Raw genomic sequence first — 20759 nt, 5'->3', positions numbered from 1 at the left:
AAGGATAAGAACCATATGACCATTTTAAGAGATGCAGAAAAAGCATTTAACAAAGTACAAGATCCATTCATCATAAAAACCTTCAACGAAGTAGGTTTAGAGGGAATATACCTCAACATAATAATGACCATATATGAAAACCCCACAGCTAACATCATCTTCAATAGGGAAAAACAGAGAACCTTTCCCGTAAGGTGAGGAATAAGGCAAGGATGTCTACTCTCACCACCCTCATTCAACATAGTGTTGGAAGTACTATGCAATCAGACAACAACAACAAAAATAAAAGGCATCTAAATCAGTAACAGAGAAATAAAACTTTCACTATTTGTAGATGACAGGATATTCTACATAGAAAACCCTATGGGGCACCTGGTTGGCTCAGTCAGTTAAGTGTCCAACTCTTGATTTCAGCTCAGGTCATGATCTCACAATTTGTGAGATCAAGCCCTGCATCAGACTCTGAGCTGACAGTGTGGATCCTGCTTGGGATTCTGTCTCTTCCTCTCTCTCTGCCCCTCCCCCACTCATGCAAACCACTCTCTCTCTCAAAATAAATAAATAAACATTAAAAAAAAAAAAGAAAACCCTAAAGACTCCAACAAAAAACTACTAGAACTGATAAATGAATTCAGTTAAAACCACAGGATAAAAAATCAACGTACAGAAACTTATCGTATTTCTATTCACCAATAATGAAGCAGCAGAAAGAGAATTTAAAGAATCAATTTCATTTACAATTGCACCAAAAATAATAAGATGCCTAGGAATAAACCTAACCAAAGTGGTGAAAGATCTGTACTCTAAAAACGATAAAACACTGATGAAAGAGATTGAAACAACACAGAGAAATGGAAAGATATTCCATGCTCATGGATTGGAAGAACAAATAGTGTTAAAATGTCTATACTACCCAAAGCGATCTACACATTTAATGCAATCCCTATCAAAATACCAACACCATTTTTCACAGAACTAGAATAAACAATCTTCAAATTTGTATGGAATCACAAAAGACCCCAAATAGCCAAAACAATCTTTAAAAACAAAAGTAAAGCATCACAATTGTAGACTTCATGTTATATTACAAAGCTGTATAGTCAAAACAGTATGGTACTGGCATAGAAACAGACACACAAGTCAATGGAACAGAATAGAAAATCCAGAAATAAACCCACAATTATATGGTCAATTAATCTTCAACAAAGCAGGAAAGAATATCCAACGGGAAAAAGTCTCTTCAACAAATGGTGTTGGGAAAACTAGACAGCAACATGCAAATGAATAAAACTGGACCACTTTCTTACATTATCCACAAAAGTAAATTTAAAATGGATTAAAGGCCTAAATGTGAGACCTGAAATCATAAAAATCCTAGAAAAGAGTAAAGGCAATAATTTCTGTGACATCAACTGTAGCAACTTTTTTTCTACATAGGTCCCCTGAAACAAGGGAAACAAAAGCAAAGAAGTATTCGAACTATATCAAAATAAAAAGTTTCGGGGCGCCTGGGTGGCTCAGTCGGTTGAGCGGCCGACTTCGGCTCAGGTCACGATCTCGCGGTCCGTGAGTTCGAGCCCCGCGTCGGGCTCTGTGCTGACAGCTCGGAGCCTGGAGCCTGTTTCGGATTCTGTGTCTTCCTCTCTCTGCCCCTCCCCCGTTCATGCTCTGTCTCTCTCTGTCTCAAAAATAAATAAACGTTAAAAAAAAAAAATTAAAAAAAAAAAAAAAAGCTTCTACACAAGAAACAATCAACAAAACCAAAAGACAACCTACAGTATGGGAGAATCTATTTGCAAATGACATATCCGATAAAGGGTTAGAATCCAAAATATATAAAGAACTTAATAAAACTCAATACCCCAAAACCAAATAATCCAAATAAAAAATGGGCAGAGGACATGAACAAACATTTAGCCAAAGAAGACATCCAGTTAGCCAACAGACATATGAAAAGATGTTATCATCACTTGCCATCAGGGAAATACAAATCAAAACTACAATGAGATATCACCTCACACCTGTCAGAATGGCTAAAATCAACAACACAAGTTGGCAAGGATATGGAGAAAAGGGAACCGTTTTGCACTCTTGGTGGGAATGCAAACTAGTGCAGCCACTATGGAAAACAGTATGGATGTTTCCCAAAAAGTTAAAAATAGGGGCACCTGGCTGGCTCCATGCATAAAGCATGCAAGTCTTGATCTCAGGGTTGTAAGCTCAAGCCCCATATTGGATATAGAGATTACTTAAAAATAAAATCTTAAAAAAAAAAGTTAAAAATAGAACTACCCTATGATCCAGCAACCACATTACTATTTACCCAAAGAATACAAAAACACTAACTCAAAGGGATACATACATGCACTCCTGTGTTTACTGCAGCATTATTTACAATAGACAAACTAGGGAAGCAGCCCGTATCCATTGATAGATGAACAGATTAGGAAGATGTGGTGTATATGTGTATATACATATATACGCATGCGCACACCCAATGGAATATTATTCAGTCATAAAAAAGAATGACATCTTGCCATTTGCAAACAACATGGATGGAGCTAGAGAGTATAAAGCTAAGTGAAATAAGTCAGTTAGAGAAAGATGAATACCATGATTTCACTCATATGTGGAATTTAAGAAACAAAACAAACGAGCAAAAGGGGGGAAAAAGAGAGACAAGTCAAAAAACAGACTCTTAACTATAGAGAACAAACTGATAGTTACAGAAGGGAGGTGGGGGGGAGAGATGGGTGAAATGGGGATTAAGAAGTGCACTTGTCATGAGGAGGAGCACCAGGTGATTAAAATAAAGACTTAAAAAAATTTGGGGGGGTGCCCACGGAGAGCACAGCAGGGGAGAGGCAGAGAGAAGGGGACAGAGGATCTAAAGCAGGCTCTGTGCTGACAGACAGACAGACAACAGTGAGCCTGATGTAGGGCTCCAACTCACAAACCACGAGATCATGACCTGAGCCAAAGTTGGACACTCAACCAACTGAGCCACCCAGGTGCCCCGATTAAAAAAAAAAACTTAAAAAAATGTTTTTATTCTTTTTTCCACATGCTCACCAGCACTTGTTATTTGTCTTTTTGATACTAGCCATTCCAACCCATGTGAAGGTGATATCTTATTGTGGTTTTGATTTGCATTTCCCTGATGACTGGAGTTGTTGAGCATTTTTTCATGTGTCTCTTGGCCACCTGTATATTTTTTTTGGAAAATGTATATTCAGGAGGATTTTTTTTTTAATTTTTACTTTAGGTAGGCTCCATGCCCAATGTGAGGCTCTAACTCATGACCCTGAACTCAAGAATCACATGTTCTAGAGGTGTCTGGGTGGCTCAGTCAGCTAAGCATCCGACTTTAGCTGAGGTCATGATCTCGTGATTTGTCAGTTTGAGCCCTGTGTCAGGCTCTGTGCTGACAGCTTGGAGCCTGGAGCCTGTTTCAGATTCTGTGTGTGTGTGTCTTTCTCTCTGCTCCTCCCCAACCTGCACTCTGTCTCTCTCAAAAATAAATAAACATTAAACACAACAAAACAGAGTCACACAGTCTACTGACAGAGCCAGCCAGGCACCCCAGGAGGATTATTCTTAATAGCCAAAAAGTGGAAACAAGCCAAATGTCCATCAACTGATGAACAGATAAACAAAATGTGGTATATCCACCAATGGAATATTGTTCAGCCATAAAAAGAAATGAAGTGTTGATATGATACATGCTACAACATGAATATCACACTTTAATTTTTATACTAAATGGAAGAAACCAGACACAAAAGACTATATATTGTATAATTCCATTTATGTGAAATATCCAGAACAGTCAAATCCATAGAGGCAAAAAGTAGATTAATGGTTTATAGGGGCTAGGGGAGAAAGAAATGAGGAGTCATTGCTGAGCATGGGGTTTCTTTTTGGGGTGATAAAAATGTTCTGGAATTAGTGGTGATTATACCACTCTATATAAATATGATAAAAAACACTGATTACACTTTAAAGTGGTGAATTTTATGTATATGTAAATAAAAGGTAAATTTCATTATTTTTTGTTTCTTTTTAATTTTTTTAATGTTTGTTTATTTTTGAGAGAGAGACAGACAAAGTGTGAGCAGGGGAGGGGCAGAGAGAGAAGGGGCAGAGAGAGACCCACGAGCTGTGAGATCATGACCTGAGCCAAAGTCGGACACCTGACTGAGCCACCCAGGTGCCCCCCCCTTTTTTTAAATTTACTTTTTGAGAAAGATATAAAGAGTGAGGAGAGGAGAAGCAGAGAGAGAAGGTGACAGAATCCCAAGTAGGCTCCATGCTATCAGCACAGAGCCCGATGTGGGGCTCAAATTCACGAACTGTGAGATCATGACGTGAGCTGAAACCAAAAGTCAGATGCTTAACCGACTGAGCCACCCAGGTGCCCCAGTGAAAGGTACATTTTAAAGAGAGGATGGTTTTCTGTACATACGCTATACTTGAAAAAAAGGTAACAAAAAAAGATAATGATTTCAAATTAGGATAAATGGAAAAATAATACTAACAACAAAAACAGGAAATTTGCAATGCAACCTTTTCAAAGATCAACTCCATTAGGCATAATTTGAACACATCCAGTTCATCACTGGGATATTTGGGGTTCTTCAACATCTATGCATTCATTCAATGTGTGTTTATTATGTCTTATGTCTAGGCACTCTTCAAAAAATAAAGGGAGAGGAATGTCCACAGAGGATTGATAAGGTGATATTTTGAATTCTTCCAATGCCTCTTACTACAGTAAATCTTTCTGCTCTGTGCACTAATGTGACCAAGATTAACATAGCCCCAAACTCCTGGCATATTTGAAAATACGACTTTCACAGGAATCTGGCTTTCTGGGAGTTTTGTTAGGTGTGAGTCACAGTAAATCTCTAAATGAGGTCTTCTTGAAATTCTTTCTCCCTTCCATTTTTTTTAATTTTTTTTTTTTTTTTTACATTTATTTATTTTTGAGAGACAGAGTGAGACAAAGTGAGAATGGGGGAGAGGCAGAGAGAGAGGAAGACACAGGATCGGAAGCAGGCTCCAGGCTCTGAGCTGTCAGCACAGAGCCCGATGCGGGGCTCAAACCTACAGACCGTGAGATCATGACCTGGGTCGAAGTTGGACGCTCAACCAACTGAGCCACCCAGGCGCCCCCTCCCTTCCATTTTTAAAAGCTATGTACGTACGTGATTTTCCTGTTAATGTCTTACTCACTTTCCACTTGTTAAATCTTTCTCTTGGCAGAAAGAAATTGCTTTTTGTTTGTTTGTTTGTTTTTCGAGAAGAGATAGAAAAGCCTGCATTGGGGGCACCTGGCTGGCTCAGTCAGTAGCACATGTGACTCCTGATCTGTGTGTCACGAGTTCAAACCCCATGCTGGATGTAGAGATTACTTAAAAAAAAAAAGAAAGAAAGAAAAAGAAAGAAAGAAAGAAAGAAAGAGAGAAAGAAAGAAAAAGAAAGGAAAATAAAGGGGCAATAATTTAAATAAAAAGAGAAATAAAGAACATCTTGCCTCAAATGTCTTATATTTGCATTCAATTTGTGCTAAGATTAAGATCATAAGTATTCTGAATCTTAAATTAATAACCTTCTCAACCAGAGGTCATTAATACACATTTATCACTGAGTTAGTATAAATTAAAGGAAGAAAAAAAGCCTCTCAAAGGGCTGAGGCTGCACTACGGTCTCACAGGAGTTCTAAACCTTTTTTGTGGTAACTGTCACGTTCCAAGCATCAAAATGTGTAGAAATAAAGGGTTTCAAAATACAGGCTGTCAGTACTGTGGTAAATTTTGAACATCACCTCATCTCAGATCTCTATGAAGATGTACCAAGTAGCAGTTATGAAAAACCAGTTTAAAATCTATTTCATTTGAAATCTTTCCTATTAAATGATAAACATTAGGAAGTATAACATCATTTTACATGTCACCAAAACTCCTTAGTCAGCAGAAAAGAGAAACAAGTAGCCAAATAGAACATTTCCATAATGTTTCAGAATTATTACCTGCTCTGACATCATTTCTTAGGGCATTCAAGCAGGCAGCAACATGTCCCTTATAGCCACTGTCATTTCCTATTCCAATTCATTAAACACTAAGTTTTCCTCAGAAACATACAACCCACATGAAGATTCTTCTGCCAGTCAGAAAAGATCAATTCAAAGGATGTAGAAATCAATATGCAACTCTGAATGGCCATGAAGGCCATGATAAATTGTCACCTACACATGGAATTGTATTTTGTAAGTAGCCAGGGTATGGGCAGAAGCAGCAGAAGCTTATAATAAAACCTTATAGTTGGACTTATTTCATTTTGAAAGGCCTATTTCATACTGACTGGCTTCTCTTTGGCTGCCAAAGAATGGATCAAGTTCAAAAGTTAAAGCCACGTTGGTAATCCTTTCTATTTGTCTTTCTCTCTAAAAATTACCCTAAATAAGTTAGGCAACATAGCTAGCTTACACATAGAGGCTTGATTCAAAATTTTAGTTCTTGGGTGCCTGGGTGGCTCAGTCAGTTAAGCATCTGACTTCAGCTCAGGTCATGATCTCATGGTTCATGAGTTCGAGGCCTGCGTCAGGCTCAGAGCCTGGAGTCTACTTCAGATTCTGTGTCTCCCTCTCCCTGCCCCTCCCCTGCTCTTGCTATCTCTCTCTCAAAAATAAAATAAAAACATTAAAAAAAAAACAAAACACTTCAGTTCTCTAAATCATTTTGTTTCTCTTCTCAGTGACACTTAAAATTCTGGGACTCCAGAGTCACATTCATAAAAACATTTATAAACACCACTGACAATAATTAATTAATTAAAAATCTCATGGCTACTATATGCCCCAATGGAGACCAGAATAAAATAACAACATAATGTGGAAATAAGGGCTTGAAATAATGCAGCTGGCACTCTCCTCTTAACTATGAATGAGGCATTTCGGATTGTTAAGGTAACATCCAGCTTTCAGAAGCATGCTGCTACCAGGAATGGAAAAAAAGAATCTTACACCTCCTTTTCTTTCCTAGTTCTAAAGTGGTGGGCAAAATGTCTGCTTTTACCGGTTTGAAATTGTCTAACCATTGCCAAAGAATGAGCAAAGGAAATTATATACACATGTTCTCCTCCTAAAATGTTACCTTCTTTGTGAAGCTGTCTTGATTCATTATTTAGAATGCATAGCTTCCTTTTCTACATTCCATCTTATAATTTATACTTCCATTAATATAGCATTAATATTTTCTATGTGAGTAATGTGTTTACAGGTATTCTTACTAAACTGTGAACTTCCACAGCTCAGAGACCAAATTATTATCTCTCTGGTCCCCACAATGCCAAGCGAAGTGCTTTACAAATGGCAGGTATAAAATAAATGCTTGATGAATGAATGCATATGGTGGTGTTAGCTTTATGAAGATTGTAAGTTATGATTTTAAGAGTTCTAATAAAAGTTGAAAGTAAAGAGGATAAAGAAACCACACTTTACTCTTAATTTCTCCCTCCACCCCAATTTCTTTTCTCTGTATTTGGTATCACGATTGTGTACACTGAAAAGGGAAATGCATCTAGAGATGTCCTCTTGAAAATATATTTTATATTCAATATGTCTATTTTTGACAACCTTCATGTAAACCATCTTTCAGAGAAGACTTCCAAGCTTAAACTGAACTTGATGGGGAAAGTTCCAATCTGTCAGACATTTATCTATTCCCTGTGACTAAAAGTGCTGTCAGATGCCTCAGAAAAAAAAAATCCAAAATCCTAACAGCTGAGAGGATGCCACAAGACTCTACTAACCAGGTGCTGCCTAGTTAAAATAATCAAGAAGGTAAAAGAAGGAACCCTGAATTTAACTGAGAAGGAAAAATGGTCTTTAGCTCTCAAAAAACAAAGGTCTAACCAGAGACTGATTAATGAGGAGTGACAACTGTTTCAGGAACACAGAGTAAAAGGAAACATACATGTCTAAAGAGTGATAGGCAAGGAAAGTCATCTCAAATAAGATTCCCCTTCCCCACCTTATTTTAATTTGTTTCACATGTTATTTTTCTACTGGATACAGGGTTTGGCCAAACTTTAACTGGTTATTTGGAAATTTATACACAACGATCAATTTCTCCCACAATGTACATTTTTCCTTCCAAAACAAACAAGGTACTTTGCTCTGACAGGGACAATTTCCAATCTCTAAGCACTGAAAGGTACAAGAGAAGATGGGTAATCGTTTGAATATCATACAGTTTTGAGCTCATTAGGCCATTATCCCCAGGGTAGATTTAATCAAAAGATGAAGGATACAAGCTCAAAAGCTTTTAGTTGACAAGAAGCAGGTCTTTGGCTTGGGATTTTCATGTTTGAGCTCTAAGTCATGTTCACAGAAAAGGAATAAGAAACTAGGTTGGCTGGAGATTAGAAAAGAGACTTGAAAGAAAGGTGTGAGACTTGTGACTTGGTTTCTTAACAAGCTTGAGGACTTTGCACAAATTACTTAAGCTCTCATCCCTAAAGTACCTTCCTCCCTTCCCCTTCCCTTCCCTTCCCTTCCTCTCTCTCTCTCTGTCTCACACTTGTGATGGGGGGGCGGGGAGTGGAGAGGGAGAATCTCTGTGCTGAGCGTTGAGCCTGAGACAGAGTTCCATCCCACAATCCTGGGATCACAAAAAAGTTGAAATAAAAAGTCAAGGCTCAACCGACTGAGCCACCCAGGTGTCACTAAATTGATAATTTCTAAAGCCCCCAGTGTTCCTATCAATTTTTAATTGTCTAATATTGTTCCTTAAAGTCATAGATTGGTTCATTCAACTATATGAATACCTTCAGTGAACTTTATAAAGGACAGTTTCTGCCCTCAAGGAGTGGATCAGTGGGAAGAGTGAAGAATTTAGTCACAGCTTCTAGGCGTTCATTCTTCCATTCAAGTTCTAAACAAAGGTCACAAGGAGCCCAGCAGGGAATGAGAACGGAAAGGAGTAGGAGAAACTCCACAGTCGTACTTAGGAGGAAGAGAGGGTTATATATTTCCATCCTCCAATGTTTATTGAGTGATCACTGTGTACCAGGCACTGGGATGGTCACTAGACATCCAGGAGTGACCCAGACGGATGAGAACTCTACTACGGCTTACTGTATTCTCGGTGGTAAAGAAAAACAGATTAACAAATAAATGAAATCCAGATTGTGATACGTTTGAGGAAGGAAAAGTAGTAATGAGAGGTAATAACTGCATTTGCGAGCAGGGTGGAGAGAGAGAAACTTTCATTAGCACAGGGAAGAGGGGGAAGGCTCTTTGCATAGTTACCAAAGCTGAGACTTGAGGGCAGATGAGAAGGAGAACAGCTACCACGGAGGGACTAGTGGTCCCCCCAGATGGAAGCTGGTAAATACTGACGATGGAAAGGGCTGGAGCAGAGAGACCATCTGCCAGGCTGGAGCTTAAAGACAATTACTTCTGGAAAGTTTGGGATTAAATCAGTTGATCTCAACCAAGGGCGATTTTGCATTTGACCACATCTGGAGACATTTTGGGCTATCACAATTTGGCAGGGAGAGGATGAGAAAACCTGCACTTGGGGCACCTGTGTGGCTCAGTCGGTTGAAGCCCAGACTCTTGATTTTGCTTCAGGTCATGTTCTCACGGTCGTGGGGTCCAACCCTGGGTCCAGTTCTGCCCTGAACGGGAAGCCTGCTTGGGATTCTCTCACTCCCTCTCTCTCTCTCTCTGCCCCTCCCCTGCTCGCACAGGCTCTTTCTCTCAAAATAAATAAATAAACATTAAAAAAAAAAAACAAAAAAAAAAAACTACGCTAAAGAACAATTTTAGCCCAAATTATGGCTTAGTCATTATGTTATAAACTCATGTTTTTACCAACTGGTATCTTTTTTTCCTTCACTGCAGAAACAAAGTAAAACTAGGTTTCAAGTGACCCCATGCTTCCTTTACCCATTTTCTAAGAAATCGCATTGCAGAGGTTCAAAGGACTTCACGAACCTTAGAAAAGCTCCACAAGGCACTGAGTATGTCCCTGAACGCGTGAGAAAGGATCTGAGGAGACCAACACCCGACTGCTTACGGGGATCACCTCGCTGAGGTTTCATTTGCGTAATTACAAATCAACGTTCGAAATAACGCAAAGTTGGGTCTATGCTAGGAAAGAAGTGAGATACCCTCAAGGATGAAAACGTCTGTCTCTAGACCTGTAGCTCCCGCTTCCAGGTTGACAGCCGTCCCCAAAAGCTCTAGATGCTTCTCCCTCATCCCACTCTGCAGTGGCCTCAGGCCTCTCTGTCCGCCTCACCACCCCCCACCCCCCCCGGCCGCCAGTCCCGGTCCCAGGCACGCAATAAAAAGCGGTCCTCCGGGCTTTAACCCAGCACCGCCCGCGTCGGCCTCCCCGCCGCCGCCTCACCTGGGCCGGCAGGCGTCTCCTCAGCAAGCCCCGCGGCGGGCTGTCCTCGACGTGCCGGCTGCGCAAGCCGAGTGGTCCTGAACGGAAGGGCTAGTCGGGGTTCGCGTGCGGCGCCGCGAGCCAGGCACGGGTTCCTCAGGCCCGGGAGCGCGTGGCCAGCCTTCGGAAGGGCGAGAAGGCGGCAGAAGAGACGCGGCGCCGGCGACCGGGGGGCATGTGGCGGGGAACCCAGAGCGAAGGAGGCCAGGCGCGGACGACGCCGGCGCCGAGGGGGCAGGGATCTCCAGGGGGCCGTTAGCAGCCTCTGGCAGCTTTTTGCATATTCATGAAGCCGAACAAGGCGGGCCGCCGGGCTTGACTTGGAGAGGTTATGAATTATTCATGAGTAAGAGTCTCTCGCCCCACCCAGAAAGGCGTCGTTGACTATTCATGAGCCCGAAAGGGTTTGGGCTCGAAAAGGCCGTTGGGCATCCTTCTGAGAGATCTGAGAGAGACCTCGAGGAGCTGAGGTGAGGGCTGTGCAGAGGCAAGGTGCCCGGAGAAAGAGGGCGCTTGAGCATTGTTACTTCCGTGTTCTTAGGTTAATTTTTTTTTTTCCTTTCCTTTTACTTGAGGCTTTAAGTTTGATTTGAAAGTATTTCGCTGAGCCCCGAAGTACCCTGAGGAGAAGCGGGAAGGCTGGGTGGGGGGCTGAGGAAAAAAACAAAGAGAAGCTTCTAGATAACACCCTCCCCACCCACCCCCGCCGCCCTCAGGGCTCGATTTCGAAAATTTTCGCATATACCAGGAAAAAAAAAGAAAAAAAAAAAGAGTGGCGATAATTGTAGTGTGAACACCAAAGTAGCTATTGAATTCAGATTTCGGTGGAAAAGGAGGATTGAGTCTTGGTGAGGAAGCTGCAAGGGTAATCAGCGGCCAGTCAGGATGGGGCGGGGTGGGGGAGTGCGTTGGGTGTGGAGCTTTGGGGGTGAATTTAGCTAGGTCAGGTTTTCTCCAGACATGGAGGTGTTGTGCCAGAATCAGTCCTTGCCAGAATCATCAGGAGATGACAGAGCTGGGGATGGGTCCGCACGGAATGACCTTGACTCCTTTTCCACCTTAACCGGGACGTGCGTTTAATCTCCGTGGACTTTAGTTCCCCAAACAGTACAGGGGAGAAAGTGTCTTGAAACGCGAGATTAGCCAATCACCGACGTGTGTTCGGATGTGCAGAGCATGGGAGGGGGTGTGCGGTACATCATGTACTCGCTGGTGAAAATGAAGATAAAGCTGGGTGCTTGCCCCTAAAGGAATTTTCTTTCTTTCTCTTTCTTAATATCTATTTTGAGAGAAAGCGAAAGAAAGCGAGTAGGGGAGGGGCAGAGAGAAAAGGGGAGCGAGAATCCCAAGCAGGCTCTGCGCAGTGAGCACAAAGCCCAACGGTTCTCATGACCTGGGCAGAAATGATGAGTCCCTCTCTTAATGAAGTGAACCACCCAGGCGCCTGCCCCTATAGGAATTTTTTATTTAATTAGGCTGAGAGTCTAATGTCTCCCCCATTAGAGCATCATCAATCTCTTGCCATGTGAACAGTATTATTTTACATCACTGTAATCCTAGATGATGACTGGCACATTGTGGTCACCCAGTAAATGTTGAATGAATGAATAATTGAAATAGCCTGAAGAAGATATTAAAAAACCAAAATAGCATGTACAAATACCCAGTTAATATAGTGGAAACCATTTATTCTGAGTGAGCTGGGAGAAGAAATTACCAGAGCCAAATGGGATTTATTAAAATGGTGAATGATAATTTGTGGAAGCAAATTCTGTGAAACCTCTGAGTAACTGGGTGACCTTTGACAAACCAAGTTCTTAAAAAAAATTTTTTTTTAAATGTTTATTTATTTCTGAGAGAGGGAGAATGCAAGTATGTGAGCAAGGGAGGGCAGAGAGACAGAGAGGGAGATAGAATCCGAAGCAGGCTCTGCACTGTGGGGCTTGAACTCACCAACCATGAAAGAGATCAAGACCTGAGCTGCAGTTGGACACTCAACCGACTGAGCCACCCAGGTGCCTCAATAAACCAAGTTCTTTTGTTGAACTTCGTTTTCCTCTTCTCTATTGTCAAAATCCATGACCCATTTTGTTGTTTTTTTTTTTAAATTTTTTTTTTAACATTTTATTTATTTTTGAGACAGAGAGAGAGAGAGCATGAACAGGGGAGGGTCAGAGAAAGAGGGAGACACAGAATCCGAAACAGGCTCCAGGCTCTGAGCTGTCAGCACAGAGCCCGACGCGGGGCTCGAACCCACAGACCGCGAGATCATGACCTGAGCCGAAGTCGGACGCTCAACCGACTGAGCCACCCAGGCGCCCCTCCATGACCCATTTTGAATTAATATTTGTATACAGTGTGAAATTTAGGTTGAGGGTTTGTTTTGTTCTTTTTTTTGGGGGAGGGGGGGTTGTTCAGCCTATGCATGTCCTATTGTTCCAGTACTATTTGTTGAAAAGACTATCTTTCCTCCACTAAATTGACTTTCCTTTTCTTTAAAGTGAAGAGATTGGATTATCTGTAGAGGATGTGTCCTTTCCCTTCCAATTCTATGTTGCTGAGCCCATTTAGGTCAAAATGTACTTCCTTTCAGTAAAGCCATCCTTCCAATCAGGCAAGAAAGATCATCTAGTTGCATTTATTAGAATCCAGCTATTCGATATTACTCATTTGAGAGAAAGGGGATTTGTTGGGAAAAAATGGTTTTGGAAGATTGAGAAAGATGGGTGGGGAGTGTTAGGAAATCAACTATTATTGTCTTTGGGCAAACATAATAAAACTGGTTTTTGCTTCACTCACAATGGCCAAAGAAGGAAAAAAGTGGCTTAGGCTTTAATGCGCTGAACAGTAGCTGGTTAATCTTTATCTGAATCTTGGATTCACACATAAAAGGGTAAAACAGTAAGCAATTGTGTCACCATTTTAAATAGGGCAGTTGAGATGAGGTCAAGAGGTAAGCCTAGCATGAGTCTTTATCTGAGAAAGCACAGAAATCTTTTCTCTTTCTCAAGATCATAATTCTTGTCACAGAGTAGACAAGCATAAAAATGAAAGATATTGATGCCCTGTGAAGTTTCAGATATTTGTGGGTCAAATATGCAAGCAAATATATAAGTGAAAGACATTTGAAAGTTAGAGTTCTGTTCTTCAAATCCATAGTTATGAAATCTCTCCTAGGTTTTTAGATAATGAGTTAGAACAAGGTGATAAGAAAACAATCAGAGTTATTCTCTAAGAGTGCATTATGTGTAGTGTCATACCTCCTGGGGCTGTTAGCTTGTGAGCTTTCAAAATTAAGCAGAGTTTGTACTTGAATAGGAGACTTCCACAAAACACCTGCTCAAAGGGAAAACAACAGTAACAACAGAATAGTTAGAGGTTGAAAAGAGCCTCGCTATTAAAAAAAAAAAAAAATTAGATACATTTTGCCTTCCTAAAGCGAACTCATTCTAGAAAAACAGAAAAAGACACAAAGACACTACTGTATTTAGAAATAAGCAAGCGAGCCCAACAACTAGGAAGGCACTGGTAGTGCATAATTTTATTTATTTACCTATATTTATTTATTTTGAGAGAGAGAGAGAGAGCATGCATGAAATGTGGGGGAGGGGCAGAGGGAAGAGAGAGAGAGAATCTTAAACAGACTCCGTGCCCAGAGCAGAGCTTGACGTGGGGCTCCATCTCATGACTATGAGATCACAATCTGAGCTGAAATCAAGAGTTGAACACTTAATGGATTGAGCCACCTAGCTTCCTGGGTAGTGCATTATTTTAGGTGGGATGAAAGCAAAAAGGGATTTTATTTTGGGGAGTCATTGTAGAAAAACCCCTAAATTGTGAGTCAGAGTTTCTTGAGTTTTATTCTCAGTTCTACCACTAAATGTTTGATTGACCCTAAGTCAGTTGACTTCTCTGGACCTTGATTTCCTCATCTAGAAAATTAGATGTTTGGAGTAGATGACATTCAAAGTTCCTTCTACCTATTAATATTAATATTCTGTAATTCTTTTCTAGATGCTTAATTCTTCCTTGTTCTTGTAGTATCTCTATTGATTCAGGAGATACTTATTGAGCATCTATTTTGTTTCAATACTGTAATCGTGCTGAGGATTCAAGAATGAAGTAAAGCAGGGGCGCCTGAGTGGCTCAGTCGGTTGAGTGTTCGACTTCAGCTCAGGTCACGATCTCGCAGTTTGTGAGTTCGAGCCCTGCGTGCTCTGTGCTGATGGCTCAGAGCCTGGAGCCTGCTTTGGATTCTGTGTCTCCCTGTCTTTCTGCCCCTCCCACGCTCATTCTCTGTCTCTCTCCGTCTTTCAACAATAAACATTAAAAAAAAATTTTTTTTAAAGAATGAAGTAAAGCAGACACAAAAGGTCACATATTACATGGTTTCATTATATGAAATGTCCAGAATAGGCAAATCCATAGAGATGAAACATGGATTAGTGGTTGCAAGGTGTCGGGGAGGAGAGAGTGGGGAGTGATTGGTAATGGGGACAGAGTTTCTTTTTGGGGAACAAAAATCTTCTAGAATTAATAGTGACAGTTGCAAAACCCTGAATATACCAAGATCCACTAAATTGTACCTTTAAAAAAACTTTGAAAAATAAATGAGCTAGACAGACACAACTTTACTCTCATGTTAGCTCACAGTAGGGTGGGATGGATACATAAATACAACCATGATACAGTATATATTACAATGGGCACATAACCCAACTTGCTCGTTGTAGTGAATCAGGAAATATTCCTTGAGAACATTATACTAAACCATGTCCAGGAGATAAGTAAGAATTGAGAATGGAGGAGAATGTTTCAGGCAGAAGGAATATTGCAAAAGCCTGAAAGCTGTAGAGAATATGGTCCTTTAGGGTAATCAAAGTAGATAAGAATAGCTGATTCATAAAAGTGTAAGGGAAAATGGTTAGAGATGTGGCTAAGAAGGCATGAGCCAGATCTTGAAGCCATGGTAAGGAGTTTGGATTTTATCCTGAGCAAAGTGGGAAACCATTGAAGAATTTCAGTCTAAGAAGTTACATAATCAAGTTCACAATTTAGAAAGAAAACTTTGGCTACGGTACAAAAAACAGCCCGGAGAAGGGCAGGATCAATGACAAGCAGACTAGACTGGTGGTTGTAGCAGTCCAGACAAAAGATGAGGCTAATTTGATCTAAAGCAGAGATAACAGCATGTATAAAGTGAGTAATGGACATATTTGATAAATGTTAAGGAGACTGGATGTGGAAATGAGACAGGGAACAGAGTTGAGTCATAGTTTTCAGGCTTGAACAGTTAGGTATTTGATGATGTCATTTACTGAGCTAGGGAACAGAAATAGGTTTTGGGGGGAAAGAACTGACATTTAGATGTGTTGGGAACATCAAAGTGGAACTGTCTCATAGACTGAGGTATAGATTTCTAACTCCTCAGAGAGACCTGGGCTCCTTATATCCAATCATGTGAATAGATACAGTAATTGAAACAATGGGAATGTGTTTGTTCATCCAGGGAGTGTGTTTAGAAGTAAGAAAAAAAAAAAAAAAAAAAAAGAGCTCCTAGTACAGAACCCTGAACACAAATGCTAAAAAAATGGGCGGGGAAAAAAGTCTGAAGTAGACAATGAGAAGGAACAACTGGAAGGCCAGAAGAAAACTAGGAGTTCAAATACTAACATAAGATTTTAAAAAATAAACATGCTTTATTACTTATAATGAAATATTTGTCAGTGTTCTAAGTGCCCTCTATATACTGACTCATTTAGTCCTCCCACAACCCTGTGAAGCTGGTACTATTACTATCCTTGTTTTAAGATGGGGAAACTGAGGCACACAATCTGCCCAAGATGATATGGCAAGTTAATTGTAGACTGAAATTTGATCCTAGATAATGTGACTCCAGAAGAGTGCGAGTACTTAACCATTATGCTAGATATGCTCTCTGGATGTACACATCCCCATATAAACATTGTAAGAGCCCTGAGAAGTTGGATTTATTGTCTCTGTTTTACAAAAAAGGAAACTGAGGCCCAGGGTGATTGCGTGATATGGCCAAGTTACAAAGCTACTAGATAGTTGAACAGAATTTGAACCTAGGTTTCTTAACTCCAAAGCTGCTTTCTACTACATTATACTGCTGTTTATTTCTCTCTTCACACACACATATATGTGTAAATAAAATTTAACTTTACTTATTTTAGAAATGTTAATTCCTCAGGTATTTACCAAATGCTAATAGTAACCAACTTTGAATCCTTTCTCAAAAACAAGTGCCCTGATTTGTCTCAGAGTTTTCAGTGATAGTATCAGTTTAATCCAGGTTTCTGTACATTCCTATATAGATATAATGTCCTAGCCATTATGTCCTAATTGAATGATGCTTTTTTCAGTGCTTGATTCTCTAGAAATGCCATCAGAATGTCTTATGATCATAGAAAATTTTTTTTAAGTTTATGTATTTAAGTAATCTCTACACCCAATGTAGGGCTCAAACTCACAATCCCTGGGATTATGCTCTACTGACTGAGTCGGCCAGGCACTCCCATAGAGAGATTTTTGTTTTTAAATCAATGAAGAAATCTATTTAAAAATTCTTCTCATTATTATTTATTATTTTTTAATGTTTATTTATTTATTTATTTATTTAGAGAGGCAAAAAAAGAATCCCAAGCAGGCTCAGCACTGTTAGCACAGAACCTAATGTGGGGTTCCATCCCATGAACTGTGAGATCATGACCTGAGCTGAAATCAAGAGTTGGAGGCTTAACCAATGGAGCCACCCAGGTGCCCCTATTCTTCTTATGTATTGTCTCTAAGACTAATAACTACCCCAGGAGGGGGTCATTTACATGGCTTAATGGACCAGAACTAGGGCTTAAACTTCTGTAGTTCCTTATTTTGCTCATTTTATTTCTTGAAGTTTTAAGGGAAACAATTGATGTGTTGAGTCAGATTTGAAGGTTATACACAGAAATGAAAGCTATATTTTGAAGTCAACAAAAGACACCTGGCAATGTTTAAGGACTAAAGGACTATTAGGTGGTTTTCAGTGTCCTACAGGATATTGTAAAAGAGTGTCCCCTAGTGCTGATCTGAAGAAGTAATTTGAGAGAAATTAAATATTACTTGTTTATAATCTCTATCACCATCTTGTGGCCGTGTCCTCAAATAATTCTGCCTTTTATTTGCAAAATCATCCAGAATCTTGCATTGTTCAATATACAAAAGAAGGTCGGTCACAGGCTATCCTGGGTGATCCAGAATGGAATTACTTTAAATAGGTTATTTGGTCAGAACTCCATAACTTGAAAAGCAGCCCCGATACAAATTAAATTAAGATCGGTGGCACCTGGGTGGCTCAGTTGGTTGAGCGTCCGACTTTGGCTCAGGTCATGATCTCACAGCTCGTGAGTTCGAGCCCCACGTCGGGCTCTGTCCTGACAGCTCGGAGCCTAGAGCCTGCTTTGGATTCTGTGTCTCCCTCTCTCTCTGCCCCTAACCCACTCACATTCTGTCTCTGTCTCTCTCAAAAATAAACATTAAAAAAAAATTTTTTTTAAATAAATAAATATCTTTGAAAAGAAAAAGGGAATTTGCTTCTTTGTTTATGCCAGTGAAGCAATAGAAGTGCAAACCAGATGTATTTCTTTCTCTTTTTTTTTTATAACTTAAAGTCCCTCTGTTTTATTTATTTTTTTTTTAGTATACTCTACCCCCAATGTAGGGCTCAAACCCATGACTCCAAGATCAAGTCACATGTTCTACTGATTGAGCCAGCCAGGCACCTCAAAACTAGATGTATTTTCAACTTTCATTTTTTAAATTATATTAAAATATGCATAATATAAAATTCACCACCTCAACCATTCTCAAGTATACAATGCAGTGGCGACTAAGTGCATCATGGTGTTGTGCAAACAACACTGCTGTCCGTCCTAGAAAATTTTCATCAGCCTGAACAGAAACTGTATGCCCTTTAAACATCACATTCCTTCTATCCTTCAGCCTTTGTAACCTCTATTCTACTTTGTCTCTATGAAGTTGACTACTATGGGCACCTCTACCTTATGTAAGTGAAATCATGCAATATTTGTCCTTTTGTGTCTGGCTTATTTCACTTAGCATAATGTTTTCAAGGTTCATCCATGTTGTACCATGTATCAGAATTTCATTCCTTTTTAAGACTTGTATATACCATTGTATATACCACATTAAAAAAAATCCATTCAACTATTGATGGACATTTGGGTTGTTTCCATCTTTTGGGTATTGTAAATAATACTGCTATGAACATTGGTATACAAGTATTTGACTCTCTGCTTTTGGTTCTTTTGGGTATACCTAGAAGTGGAATTGCTGAATAATATGGTAATTCTGTTTAACTTTTTGAGGAACTGCCAAAATGTTTTTTACAGTAGCTGTATGATTCCCACCAGCAATGCACAAGGGTTCCAAGTTTTCCACATCCTCACCAACACTTGCTATTTTCCATTTTTTTAGAAAAGCCATCCTAATGGGTGTGAAGTGTGAACTTTAACTTTTGAGTTACCTTTGAAAGCCAATTACACATGAAGTTAAATCAAGAAATCTTTTTAAGTTTATTGAGAGAGAGAGAGAATGTGCATGTGCGCGAATATATATATATAGCCACACACACACAGAACACAGTTGCCCTCTAAGGGAATAAAAAGGATGAGTAAAATATATTCTTGAGCGGTGACTGGGTGGCTCAGTCAGTCTGACTTTTGCTCAGGTCATGATCTCACAGCTAGGCTGGTGACTTCAAGCTCTGCATTGGGCTCTGTGCTGACAGCTGAAAGCCTGGAGCCTGCTTCGGATTCTGTTTCTCCCTCTCTCTCTCTCTCTCCCTCACTCATTCACTCTGTGTCTCTCTCTCTCAAAAATGAATAAAAATTAAAATTTTTAAAAAAATATATATTGTTGAATCTTTAGGTAATTTACAATGTATTTTTCTCCTTCAAATGTATTTGGGAACAAGCAGATCAACTTAAATTCTCACTGGGTGGTTGGAAATACTAGTCTAGAGATCGTAAGCCAAATTTATAGAAAACTGGTAGTGGAGATAAAAATGGTTATTAAACTAATTTTCCAAAGAATATGGTCAATGCTAATTATATAGTCCTTCTTTTGGAAAAGTCACAAAAAAGGTTATTTTGGCAAAGTCTCTAATTTTTTTTTCACCCCCACAGGTTTGACTTGTTAAAAGAATCTTGATACTTTACTACAATGGCCACTGCTCAGCTCTCTCACTCTATCAAAATTCACAAAGCATCTAAGGTATTTACTAAGAACTAAACGAAAATCAATGACTATTTAGTGAGTTCAGAATCATGACTTTAATCTTTGGTGTTTTTTTAAATAGCAGTTTTATCAGTTAATTGGCACATAATATTCTGGCAGAGTATGTCTACATTTTAACTGCCTAATGGGCTGAGGATGTTCAAGAAATTAGAATAGATTCCTACAAAGTAACTGACTGGGTGCTTGTTTCATGCTCATATGTTTAGATTTTCTAGAGTAAAAGAAATCAGGAACAAAAAAGATGTTTAAAGAGAACAGTTCTCTGTTAGATCCTCATTTCCTGAAGCAATTAGGAAATTTTTGATATGCACCATGATGTAATTTTAAGGACTGAAGGAAAGAGCACTGAGAAGAACTTGGAGGCTGGGCCCCTGGGGGAGCATGCCAGAGTCAGGCATCCTTCCTGAGTTCACAAGGGCAGGTCTGTCTTGTCCCATGACATTCATTAATGAATCATTCATTTATTAATTAAGAGCTTGATATTATATAATACATATTATAAATAAATCTTTATCTCCCAGAAGTTTAGAATCTGGTAAAGGAAATAAGATTTAAAGGAGTCAAGCCAATATAGAAAGCAGTATATACATTATATATGTGAAAAAGAGTAAAACAATACAAATTATAGGAAGTTAGAGATTTTGTATAGACTGGAATAGTTTGTATATTACTCATGAAGGAAATGTGATGTAAGGTAGACTTTGAATAATAAAAAGGATTTGAGTAGAGGAGAGAGAAGAGAATTCTATCAGGAAAACCTACCAACATGCTTTGGCTCAAAATGAGAAATGAACATTTTAGAGAATAATGAAGAACGTATCCTTAGTGGAGTGGAGAGACATCATGTTGGTCAGAAAAAGGAAATAAAACCGAATGGGAACTTTGGGAACAAATTAATATGGATCTTAAAAGCCAAGCTAAGGAATTTATGCTTTATTCTTTACTTTTTTTTTTAAGGTTTTTAAAAAATTTATTTAATCT

The 20759-nt window shown here is 39.5% G+C and overlaps 1 protein-coding gene and 1 long non-coding RNA gene across 7 annotated transcripts in view; one reads left to right on the top strand and one right to left on the bottom strand.

Annotated features, from left to right (window-relative positions):
- The window catches only part of LOC145712972 (uncharacterized), a 60077-nt gene extending 49552 nt beyond the window's left edge, over window positions 1-10525 (bottom strand). For both annotated transcript variants that reach the window (XR_014135859.1, XR_014135860.1), the window contains exon 1: window positions 10422-10525. This is a non-coding gene — a long non-coding RNA (uncharacterized LOC145712972). The remainder of the gene's footprint in view (window positions 1-10421) is intronic.
- A 139-nt stretch (window positions 10526-10664) lies between these two features.
- Window positions 10665-20759, top strand: part of HORMAD2 (HORMA domain containing 2) — a 91010-nt gene continuing 80915 nt past the window's right edge. For 4 of the 5 annotated variants that reach the window (XM_078435612.2, XM_078435611.2, XM_060612752.3 and 1 more), the window contains exons 1-2: window positions 10665-10930; window positions 19667-19754. In XM_078435612.2, the coding sequence (XP_078291738.1) occupies window positions 19704-19754 (51 nt within the window). In that variant the 5' untranslated portion in view covers window positions 10665-10930; window positions 19667-19703. Of the gene's footprint in view, window positions 10931-17146; window positions 17241-19666; window positions 19755-20759 lie in introns of those variants that run through there. The other variant, XM_078435610.1, reaches the window with a different exon arrangement.

This window comes from Panthera onca, chromosome D3 (assembly GCF_046562875.1).
Source record: "Panthera onca isolate mPanOnc1 chromosome D3, mPanOnc1 haplotype 2, whole genome shotgun sequence".
In the NCBI taxonomy this organism is placed as follows: Eukaryota; Metazoa; Chordata; class Mammalia; order Carnivora; family Felidae; genus Panthera; species Panthera onca.
This window is presented reverse-complemented; position numbering and strand designations above follow the sequence as displayed.